The sequence below is a fragment of the Mandrillus leucophaeus genome, unplaced genomic scaffold, assembly GCF_000951045.1.
Source record: "Mandrillus leucophaeus isolate KB7577 unplaced genomic scaffold, Mleu.le_1.0 Scaffold83, whole genome shotgun sequence".
Taxonomy (NCBI): Eukaryota; Metazoa; Chordata; class Mammalia; order Primates; family Cercopithecidae; genus Mandrillus; species Mandrillus leucophaeus.
In genome coordinates this window covers 1,989,662-2,001,974 of record NW_012109030.1, presented here as the reverse complement: position 1 = coordinate 2,001,974, position 12,313 = coordinate 1,989,662, and the positions used below count along the sequence as shown (strand labels likewise).

At 40.1% G+C, this 12,313-nt stretch overlaps 1 protein-coding gene across 2 annotated transcripts in view; it reads right to left on the bottom strand.

The window, feature by feature from the left end:
• The window catches only part of ITGA8 (integrin, alpha 8), a 221,353-nt gene that overhangs the window by 130,953 nt on the left and 78,087 nt on the right, over positions 1–12,313 (bottom strand). For both annotated transcript variants that reach the window (XM_011968109.1, XM_011968110.1), the window contains 2 exons: positions 9,260–9,465; positions 5,010–5,201 (listed from right to left, as the gene is read on the bottom strand). In XM_011968109.1, coding sequence (XP_011823499.1) covers positions 5,010–5,201; positions 9,260–9,465 — 398 coding nt within the window. The remainder of the gene's footprint in view (positions 1–5,009; positions 5,202–9,259; positions 9,466–12,313) is intronic.

Here is a 12,313-nt window from a genome sequence, read left to right as displayed (position 1 = left end):
TAGGAGGATCACAGGAGCCCAGGAGTTTGAGGCTGCAGAGAGCTATGACTTGTGCCATTGCACTACAACCTGGGTGACAGCGCAAGGATCCTATCTCTAAAAAAAAAAAGTTGCTCCTGCCCCTTCCTGAGTGGGGTGTGCCCAAGCATCACCATGGCAGGAGCCACACAGAGGCAATATTGGAGAAAAGAGCGGCTGGTGGGTTTGACACCCTTGTAAAGAATAAACAAAATGCTAGGGCTTAGCAAACTGGTTCTTGGCAAAAGAGAAAAGCACATCTGACTGCTGTAGACCTGGAAGCAGAGCCACCAAGATTCTAGGGTGGTGTTACCCAAAGTGGGGTGTGGGGTAAAGGCACAGATCCCTCAGCCCCATCTCAGTCATCACAGTATCTGAAGGGGTGCTGTGCATTCAGCCATTATTAACAAGCCCCACAGATAACATGCATTCACACTGAGTCTCAGAGCCCCATTGGAAAAGCTCAGCACCCTACAATTCATTGCATGGTGTGGTGTGAAGGGCAGCAGTAAGGGCCGCACCTTAAGTGAGGAATCTCACCCCACACGCTTGATCTCTGCATCAGGATCTGCAATTGATAAACACACCCAGGTGAGCTGTTTGCACACTTGGCAGGGAAACACTGCTCTAGAGGACTCATTCCGAAAGTGTTGCACACCAGAATCGCCAGGGTCACTTAAAACCTATCACTATAGTCTGTGCTCCAGCCCGGAGAGGCTAATTTAATTGGTTTGGAGGGTGGCCTGAGCATTCCGATTTTTTTTAAAGCTTTCCAGGTGATTTTAATGTGCAGCCAAGGTTGCAAACCCCTGTTTACAAAGGATGATGAGATAGATTTCAGATGGAGGAAGTCAATTTGTTGAAGAGATTGTGAAACTCAGAAGGCACAGTAATCTATGTTGTAGCAAACCCCCGTCAACTCCAGTGGGGATGGCAGCATGTTCAAGAGGCTGAAAAACAGAGCCAGCAAGTGAGACATGAGGTTTCACTGAGGATCCACGTACAGGGGAGAGAGTCCAGGGGTAGAAGGCTGGGCAAGAGAACTGCAACCACTTGCAGAAGGCATGCAGTTTGTAAAGCATCTTCACTTACTACCCTCCCGCTGACAACCTCCACCTGGCAACCTTCATTTACTCCAAAAACAAAGGCCCTCAATCCCCTCTATGGCCCGCATTCAATGGGACAGACCAGTGTCTCAGGTCTTCCTCATAGACAAGGAATGGATCTCTGGGCTGGCCACTCCCAGATTCCCTAGCTCGGATTTCCCAACCACATTCGAGTGTGTGTGCCACCCAGGGTCATTTTGGGGTATGCTGACATTATTGCTCTCAGGTGCATTTACTTCACAATTGGAAAGGCAAAGTGCTTTTGATTTGAAAAAAGCAGGACCCCAGAGTGAAAGAAAATTGTTTCTTTTTAAGTTCTAAAAAGCACTGGTTTGGAAATTCACAAAACCAATCATGGAGGCCTAGAACATAGAGTTTATCAAATAAACTAGAGGGTTTAGAAAGCATGCCACTCAATTACCTTTAGGGGAAAGAGGGCTTTTGTTACTTCCCAGGCAAAACATAACAAAGACTGCAGCTCAATCAGGCTGGAGCAGTGAGATGCCTGGGTGGAAACTGGCAACAGCTAACAAAAATCTAGGTAGATAAGCCTGAGGGCAATCACAGGAACCTGCATACCCAACCCGTGCATTTCTGAGTCCTAAGAGTGGCTCAGAAGCATTTGCTAAAAGGGGACTGAAGAGGCTAACAGAAGACGAAGAGGGCCCAGGACACAGGGAACTTTTGAGCAGAGGTCACTACACAGACAATGGAACTAGCCACAGAAGCTTGAGCAATGCCCCAAAGACCACAAGGGACTGAGCTACCCTTTAGTCTGAAGCCAATAATAGTAGATGATGGGTGTGAGCCAGATAGCTCTTCCAATCACTGGACAACAGGTAAACCCCTTTCTATTCCATTCCTTGAGAGGGTGGCTACACAGGGCGGAGAAAAAGAGTCTTTTTTTTCTGAGATGGAGTCTCGCTCTGTTGCCCAGGCTGGAGTGCAGTGGCGCGATCTCAGCTTACTGCAACCTCCGCCTCCTGGGTTCAAGCAGTTCTCCTGCCTCAGCTCCCTGAGTAGCTGGGACTACAGGTGCATGCCACCATGCCTGGCTAACGGGTCTTGAATCTGAGTAAATATTTACCTAAATAAGACTAAGTCTAAACCTAGAAGTGATTGCAAGATTAACATTCTCTACCATGGTGGAAATGGAGGCTTTGAAAGCTAAGTGGAATTCATTTCTAGACAAATGAAGAAAGTTACATGTCTGATTCCTGAATTACGCCTGTAGCTTTCAATCAACTGTACTAGTTAAGGGAATCTAGTCGCCTGCCTATAAGGCAGTTTCTTCTCTATAGGTCCTGGGATCTTGCTATCAAGTTAAAAAGACTTCTTTGACTGGCATTCTTTTTGCTAAAGGACGAGGATCAGGGAAAAATGTTGTAGAATCATGAATCACATGAATCATAATCCTATCTGAGAGATAGAATTAGGGCTAGAACATACGTCTACTAAGATGCATAGATGAACTCTGAAAGCCTCAAGACTCTCTTGACGGATGAATTCAACTAAGCACTATGGACAGGCCTGCCTTAGTAAAGAACATTTACTTCAGAGATAAGAGGCACTGCTCTGACATGTCTGATTATTATAATTTGCATCAGATTGAGCAGATAAAGTTGTTGACTAGCAAATGGCCTCAAGTGAATATTTCTGATTGTTAAGGGAAGAAAAAGACATAATTAGGTAATCGGCTGGAAGCACTGGCTCACGCCTGTAATCCCAGCATTTTGGGAGGCCGAGGTGGGCAGATCATGAGGTCAAGAGATTGAGACCATCTTGGCCAACATGGTAAAATGCCATCTCTATTAAAACTACAAAAATGAGCTGAGCGTGGTGGTGCATGCCTGTAGTCCCAGCTACTCAGGAGGCTGAGGCAGGAGGATCACTTGAACCCAGGAGGTAGAGGTTGCAGTGAGCTGAGATTATGCCACTGCACTCCAGCCTAAGGAAAGAGTGAGACTCTGTCTCAGCAAAAAAAAAAAAAAGAGAAAAAAAGAGGTAATCGATTACTAACATTGCACAGACTTTAGCTTTCTTTTCCTTTCCTGCTGCTCTTAATTTTTTTCTCCCTGAAGGGAATATTCCTGGCGAAAACAGTTGACTCATGCTACTCTCCTTCCTGGCTCTCATTTGGGACATGTTCAGCCTTTGAAGGAAGTCGAAGGCCGGCTGTGTGATGGATACATCCTCTGTTTCCTTTGCCTCATCGAAGGCACAGCCTTTCTGTCAATTTCCCTGGTACTAAGGGTGGGAAGGAAATCTATGACAACCATAATAAATAGCAATAACTTTCTAATTGTTTACCTAAAATGCAACCCAGGAGTTGAATTTCATTAATCACCCTGACATTTTTGGGGGTAGGAATTACATAAGCGACCTAGATTTTTGAATTATTTTAAATTTGGATATATTATATATACAAACCTCCCCCCAGTAATAACAACTAACTACCATTGATTAGCATAACGTAACCTAAGAAAATAAATGTAACTAGATATTCTTGAAATTGCCACAGGTAGAGAGCATTAGTATACAGTATAATACCAAATCCACTTGGAGCCCACTTCGACGTCTCCATTAGTGTCATAAAAGGTTTATGGCAAATGTATAAGACTATGTTGTGGTATCCTTTTTGTCTAACCCCAGAGGAGAGAAGAAAGCCAAAGTCCTGAAATTAATGATGTATATTTAGGCAGTCAGCTTACTGGATGCTGCCCCAAACCAAAAAATAGCTCTACATATGGAAAATTCCCAATTAGGGGAGGGGCTGGTGGAAAAGACAAGGTTTTTGTAAGTAGTTGAAGCTGTCATTTAACTATTAATGGCTTCTAGATACTTATTGAAACCATCTTAAACATAAAAGTGAAAATCAAACCATAAAACGAAGAAGTCTGATGTTCTCTGCTAAAGAATCTGGACAGTGAAATAATCTTTTAAGACAAATCAGTATCTTCATATAGCATGCACAAAACATAAATTATCTGTGCCTTATGGCTTTCTATGTGCCTTCAATATAGGGGAATTAGGTAAATCAAGAATAGTTTATGATTCCTATCATGAATCAGTTCTTTTTTTCTCCACTTTAAAATGTTCAGCCTATCTTTGGAAAACCACAAAATATGACTGGAAGAGAAACATATATTATATTTTTGAGACACAGTCTCACTCTGTCGCCCAGGCTGGAGTGCAGCGGCGTGATCTCGGCTCACTGCAACCTTTTCCTCCCGGGTTCAAGTGATTCTCGTACCTCAGCCTCTCGAGTAACTGGGACTACCGGCATGCACCACCATGCCCAGCTAATTTTTGTATTATTAGTAGAGACGGAGTTTTACCGTGTTGACCAGGCTGGTCTCGAACTCCTGACCTCAACTGATCCACCCATCTCGGCCTCCTAAATACTGGGATTACAGGCGTGAGCCACCATGATGGGCCAAGCTGGAAGATATTTATGCTTTAAAAACATGAGCTTCATGACAGAAATGTTGAGGTTCTTACTATAATAGGAACTATGAGCTCAAAAGGGTTAAAATAATTGGTTCCAGAAAGGATGCAAGCTGTCTGTGTCAGTGCAAGCCGTGGTATTGAGGAGTTTCAAATGAAAACTTGGGTTGTGAGGTTGACAGGTTTTAGGTACAATGCAGATTTTTAAGCCATTTTGCCTTTCTATCATTGTCTCTTGACAGGAGAAGGAAGTGTGTGTTTGTCTTTCTTCAAATTCTCATGAAAGTCGCTCTGGAATCATACTTTTAAAAAGCCTGTAGCACACTTAAGCTTCAGCCTCATCTGTAGAAGAAAACTGCCTTTGCATGATGCATTTTCCAGAAAATAGACTCTTTTCAGGACGTAGACTCTCACGTGGGAAAAGAAAGAAAACCTTACCTGGGTAATCATTCTTGTCTATGTCTGAATCTCCTCTTAAAGTAAAGCCAAATCCAGAAGGGACAGCGTGTGAGGCCCACACTCCTTGCAGAACTTGGGAAGGCTTGGTGTTTAAGCCATCTTTGTTCCCATTATAAATGAGCACTTTGCCTCGTTGATCCTTGCCTGCAAAAGGCACGCCAATGGCAATGTCTAAAAACAGACACAAAAACATATTTTATGTGTATATGTATTTAATTCTTCATTTATTCATTTTAGAGACAGGACCTCACTCTGTCACCCAAGCTGGAGTGCAGTGATGGGATCATGGCTCACTGCAGCCCCAAACTCCTAGACTCAAGTGATCCTCCTGCCTCAACTTCCCTAGGAGCTGGGACCACAGGTACGTACCACCATGTCCGGCTTCTATATATATATATTTTATATATATTATATATACATAATATATATATATATAAAATAAATATATACATAGGTGTGGTTTTTTTTTTTTTTTTTTTTTTTTTTGAGCAACGGGTCCTTGCTTTGTTGCCCAGGATGGTCTGGAATTCCTGGTCTCAAGTGATCCCCCCACCTCAGCCTCCCAAAGTGTTAGGATTAAAGGCATGAGCCACTGTGCCTGGCCATGGAGACATTTCTTTTCTTAAGTACAGAAGAATGGTTCAGAAATAGAGTTTAGTATACTCAAAGAGCAGTATCAAACTCTAAAGGGCTTATAATGTTTCCCATGAAAATTCTGTAGTACTGCTGCAGTGACAAATTATTTGTTGCCTTTTATCCATCCAACAAATATTTATTAAGAGCCTCCAGGGCCTGGCGCGGTGGCTCACGCCTGTAATCCCAGCACTTTGGGAGGCCAAGGCAGGCGGATCACGAGGTCAGGAGATTGAGACCATCCTGGCTAACACAGTAAAACCCCATCTCTACTAAAAATACAAAAAATTAGCCGGGCGCCTGTAGTCCCAGCTCCTCTGAAGGCTGAGGCAGGAGAATGGTGTGTACCTGGGAGGCAGAGTTTGCAGTGAGCCGAGATCACGCCACTGCACTCCAGCCTGGGTGAAAGAGAGAGACTCCATCTCAAAAAAAAAAAAAAAAAAAAGAGCCTACAATGTGCTGAACGTAGTGAATACAACAGCAAATTAGACACTCAAAGCTCCTGCTTTTAGAAAGCTTATATTCTAGTACAGGTAATAGACAATTTGCATAGAGAAAAATAATCAAATTATCAAAAGCAATAAATGCTATGTAGAGAATCTTTTTTTTTTTTTTTTGGATGGAGTCTCACTCTGTTGCCCAGGCTGGAGTGCAGTGGCACGATCTTGGCTCACTGCAGACTCCGCCTCCCAGGTTCAAGTGATTTTCCTGCCTCAGCCTCCCAAGTAGCTGGGACTACAGGCACACTCCACCATGCCCAGCTCATATTTGTATTTTTAGTAGAGACAGGGTTTCACCGTGTTGTCCAGGATGATCTCGAACTCCTAACCTCAAGTGATCCGTCCACCTTGGCCTCCCAAAGTGCCAGGATTATAGGTGTGAGCCATAACGCCCGAACAAGAGTCTTAAAACTAGTGATTTGATGGAGAGTGGTCAGATTGTTGTTTCTAGATTAGGTGATCAGAATATGTGTCTCTGTGACTGGCACTGAAACTGAAATCTCTAAACAGGAAGTAACCAACAGTGTGAAAGTCAGACGGAAAAGCATCCAAGCAATTGCTGCACAAAGGCCCAAAGGCAGAAGGAGTGTCGTCCATTGGAGAAACGGCCAGAGGTGTTCCACACAGAAACTCAGTGAGTGACAGAACCAGATCAGATCACAGATCCTGGGGCTGGGTGGACGTTTGCAGGGTAATTAGGAGATCCTTGTTTCCAAAAGAAAGGAAAAAAACTCATTTTGAAAGATTATTTCATTTAATGATTACCTCGTCCCATGAATGAATAGGCAAGACACTTTCTGTAGTTGAGGACAGTGGGAAACCTGGAGAGTGTCACCTGACTCACGTCAATATGCCATTTACCTTCCACACATTTTGTCCGGATCGTTCCTGAACAATAAACATGAATACCTAGTTGTATTTGAAGAAGAGTTCTAATAACACCATTAGCATCTTAGTCCCCACAGTGGGTTGCAGCATGTGTTCTCATTTGTCGCTCCGTTCCTCTTTCTTCCAGGGTACATGTGAATAAGACTGAATAGATTGAGACTCAGTCTTCATGATGTTAATGAGACTGATAAATCCACTTTTTCTGAACAAGTAAAGAGAGACTATCTAGACAGGGCACAGTAGCTCACACCTGTAATCCCAGCACTTTGGGAGGCCGAGGCGGGTGGGATCATGAGGTCAGGAGTTCAAGACCAGCCTAGCCAAGACGGTGAAACCCCGTCTCTACTAAAAAATACAAAAATTAGCCAGGCGTGGTGGTGGGCACCTGTAATCCCAGCTACTTGGGAGGCTGAGGCAGAGAATTACTTGAACCCGGGAGGTGAGGCTGCAGTGAGCCGAGATCACGCCACTGTATTTCAGCTTGGGCTACAGAGTGAGACTCCATCTCAAAAAAAAAAAAAAAAAAAAAAAAAAAAAAATCTAAAAATTCAGATTTTTGTAGAAAACAAAGATATTGTCCTGTGTCAGGTGAAAAGGAACACTTTCTTAACTTTCTCTAAGTCAGTGCCTTAACTCCCATCCCCTTGTTTACTCTCAGTGAATTTGACATTATTTTACCTGCTTTATATACTCAAGGACACCAAAGCTCAGAGAAGCTAGGACCTCCATTTATGTCATTTAGAATACTTCTTTCATCTTTTAAAAATGCTATTAAAGGTTTGAGAGAAAAGACAAATAGAAGAAACTATGATTTTAAAAGACAACTCCATAGATAATTTAGTACTGTTTATTTTACTTGAGCGATCAGGAATAGAGCAGCTTTAGAAGGCAGCAGGTCACTTAAAGGTAAGCTTGTCTTTACAAAAATTTCCCTGCAACCATAAGCTTTTTACATGTACTTTGTTTTATGGTACTCTAAAAATTACTAACCATATGTTGCTGAGAACTTTTTTCAAAGAATGTGTGAGTACAGTAACATTTGCCAAATATACTAATGAATACTAATCTGATGTGAATACTTCCAAGGCTACTTTGTTAGAGCAAGTTCCTCTTATTTCCTTGACTTCAATCAAGAAATTCACTATACTTGGTTCTTAACTTAAAAGTCCTGAAAATGTATGCAAAATTTTGTGTGAAGGTGTGTTTTTCTGAGGAGAGGGTACTTGGAGGGGTTTCATAAATTCTAGACTAAAGAATGACAAACCTAAGCTAGGAGTTTAACACTACTTTGTTGCAAATATTGAAACTAAGGTGAAGCTTACATGCCAATTAAAATTCAGCATAACCTACACATAACCCATATAGGCTAATCAGAAGCCAGGATACTTGCTAATATATCAACATGTATTTATTTGTCTTGACATATAGAAGGTTTCCTAGTTAAGTCACCAAATCCAAACATCAATTTTAAAAATAATTCCTGCCACTGCTGAGAGCTATTACAGGATCGTCAACATCAAACGTGAGAAAATTGCTTGGACTTCAGAGCAGGGACTATTTCTGTATTAACTTTGGCTTTAAAGTTTTAATTCTTAAAATTTAATAAGAAATATTTCTGCGAGTAAACAGCACTTATAGGTAGAGAAGTCTAAGGTCGAACATTTGAGATATTATTTTGAAGTTTGCAGACACCTAAAGGTACTATTTTTATTGTAACCTGGAGTGCCTGTAGCCTTCCAATGTCTCTTAAAATTCATTTAGAGGTTTTCAAACTGTAGTAATACCCTCAAACCATTACCCGGAGCTCTGAAGACTGATCTCTGAGGTAGTATGGTTTTGACATTGCTTAATGAGGTTTTTCTGAAGTTTCTGATAACTGAATGTGTCTTCTACAAGGAGATCAATTATACTACATTTAGGATTGAAGCAAATTATGTTACAGATTTTCCCTCTGTGTCACATTGTAATCTTGTGAGATTTTAAATAAAAATTTTCAGAAAAGTGAGAAGGGAAATTTCCATGTAATATTTATATTAGTCAAAATGTATAAACTTAAAGCTGCCTTGAGATTTGTGATAGTTTATTAAAAATCAGTCATAATAATAACTGTACCCACACACACCATACTGAATACTTTAAAACAGGTATGGCTTCCTTTATGCAGTGGTGACGACACATAAATGACTTCCACGCTTTGGTTTACATTACCATTGTATCCATCTTGGTTCAGGTCTCCTAAGTGCGCCATAGCACTTCCAAATCTCCCAAATGTCTCGGTGCCAGTAAGGATCTGGGGGTCTCTGAAGAGGAGGGAGCTCACTTGCAAATACAGGTAGATTTGCCCTACTTCTCTGGGGTTGCTCTCAAATTCACGTTCCATAAAGAGAGGTGCCCCAACCAGGACATCATCCAGTCTGTAAGGAACAGAGAAAGCAGCTCAGTGCACTGGCAGAGAGGAGAGTCATTTTGGGTGTATTTGTAATCAACTAGACTAGTACATTTCCACTGGTACTTTTCCTTCTCTGAGGGTTACAGTCATTAGATTGCTTTCACTGCTTTGTTACATCTATGGAATCGAATGCTGTAAGAAAATAAGAGTTGTTAAATTATCACACTGAACATTTTAGCTATGTTAAAAATGTCTACTTTAAAAAAACCAGAGATATTTCACCATTTTCAGCTTTTTAGTGCATTTCCAGAACCTGTACTTGCACAAAGAAAACATATCAAGAAAGGACAAAATAGCTTTTTGTAAAAATAGATTAGAGTTTGTCTGCAATTAATATAACTGTACATTTAAATTATTCAGTTTTTATGCAGCAATGTTTAAAATCAATTTTGTCCTTCCCTTTCCTTTTGTTAGCTCAATTTAAATAAAACAGATTAGAGAGGTATATCAAGCTGGTTAGAAAGGTAGCAAACAACTTCTCAGCCCAAATAAAAATTTATGTTCTTTGCATACATAGATTATAGCAAAAAACTAATATGTAATTTTTAAGGTTAAAAAAATTTCAAGAGATATTCAAGCAAATTATTTAGAGATAAAGATATAACCACCTGGAGAAAAAATAAAACAGTGGTTACAGGTGTTTCCTTCACAGAGCCAGATGGGCAGGAAGAGGACTGGAACAGGAAACTTCACTATAAGCCTTCTAAGTGATTTGATTTTTTAAAAATGTATAATGTATGATTTCTATTTTAAAATTTTAAAAGTCACACCAACCAAAATTTATATATATATATATATAAAATTTGATCTAAATTAATGACCTCTACTAAAGTTTGTCTACAGATGCAATGTCTTGGCAGATGCAGTAATCTCAAGAGTGACCTGAGGCAGGAACGTATATTTGCATTTGACTTTTATGCCTATGTAGATTAGGTAATATGCTGAAGTTTGCCAAGCAAACCGGTTAAAATATTATTAATATAATTTAGTTATAATAATTCATGTATATGAGATATATAACAATGTATATTAATACATTAATGTATGAAATATATAAAATTAATTATATAAATTGAGTATATTATATAAATATAAAGGTCAAGAAACAATACTATATTAATATGCAATATATTAATACCTAAAAATTAAGATATATCAATAACATTAATAACATAAAATCAATAATTTGTATAAATAACATATATTAATAACAGATTCCATGTCAAATGGCTCATATACACCTTTAATATAGTTTATATCAAAAGTCAGGGATGAGGTGGGAACAGTTACTGAGAACAAGAAACTTTCTTTAAGATCTGAGCAGTCTACAAGACACTCCAACATCACTCTGACCTACCCTCTCTCCAATTTCTGGCCTTCCTTGTGGTATTTATCTATTGTCTTCAGTCTGAATCAAAAGACATCCTGTGTTCTTCCTAGGTTTAAGGTACTTTGACAAGTGGCTTTAATGCAATGATGACTATTAGGTCAACCAATTCATTCCCTAATAACTTACAAATGAGGTTAAATGACTACCCCTATGACTATAAACAAGGCAGACTGGGAAAAATAATATGAGACAATGAAATTAATTCTAGGTATCCTGGACCAGGGAAAGGCTGGGTGCTTGGAGGAAACTAAGGAAGGTTCCATGGAGGAGACGGCTTTGAACCTGGGTGGGATCCTGAGGTGGGCTCTCCAGGTGGAGGTGTTGTGAGCCAAACCAAGTGTCCCTGAGTAGAGTGAGGGTACAGTGAGTGTCTAGACATGCTTGGTGCCAGGGGCATTCCAACAAATTTAATTGTAAAAGTAAAATGTACAAAGAATTCTTAAAAATTAACCCCCTGAAGAAAAAATATGTAACAATAACATATATCATTGTCATATATTATATACTATATATTGTTACAATCAATATTATATGTACATGATATACAATAAGAAAATAAGCCAATTAAAAATTGGGCAAGGCCAGGTGAAGTGGCTCATGCCTGTGATCCCAGCACTTTGGGAGGCCAAGGTGAGCAGATCTGATGTCAGGAGTTTGAGACCAGCCTGGCCAATATGGTGAAACTCCCGTCTCTACTAAAAATACAAAAAGTAGCTAGGCATGGTTGTGCGTGCCTGTAGTCCCAGTTACTCAGGAGGTTGAGGCAGGAGAATTGCTTGAACCCAGGAGGCGGAGTTTGCAGTGAGCCCAGATCACACCACTGGACTCCAACCTGGGCGACAGAGTGAGACTCCGTCTTAAAAAAAAAAAATTGGGCAAAAGATGTGAATGGACAGCTCATCAAAAAAGATAGACGGCAAGCAAGCTTATGAGTAGACACTCAATATAATATGTCATTAGGAATTGTGAATTAAAACCACAATGAGATACAACTACACATCTCTTAGAATGGCTAAAATCCAAAACGCTGATGGCACCAAACATTGGCAAGGATGTAGAACAACTGTAATTAATTGCTATTGGGAATACAAAATGATACAGTCACTTTGGAAGATAGTCTAGCAGTTTCTTACAAAGCTAAACAAAGGCTTACCACACAATCACAAAATTATACTCCTTGGCAGTTACTCAAATGCATTTAAAACATATACATACAAAAATATGCACAAAAATGTGCATAGAATAATTGCCCAAACTTGGAGGCAACCAAGACAGTCTTCAATAGGTGACTGGATAAGCAAATCGTGGTACATCACACAATGTAATAATATTCAGCAATGAAAAGAAATAAGCTATCAAACCATCAAAAGACATGGAGGAACCTTAAATGTATATTGTTAAGTTAAGCCAATCTGAAGAGGCT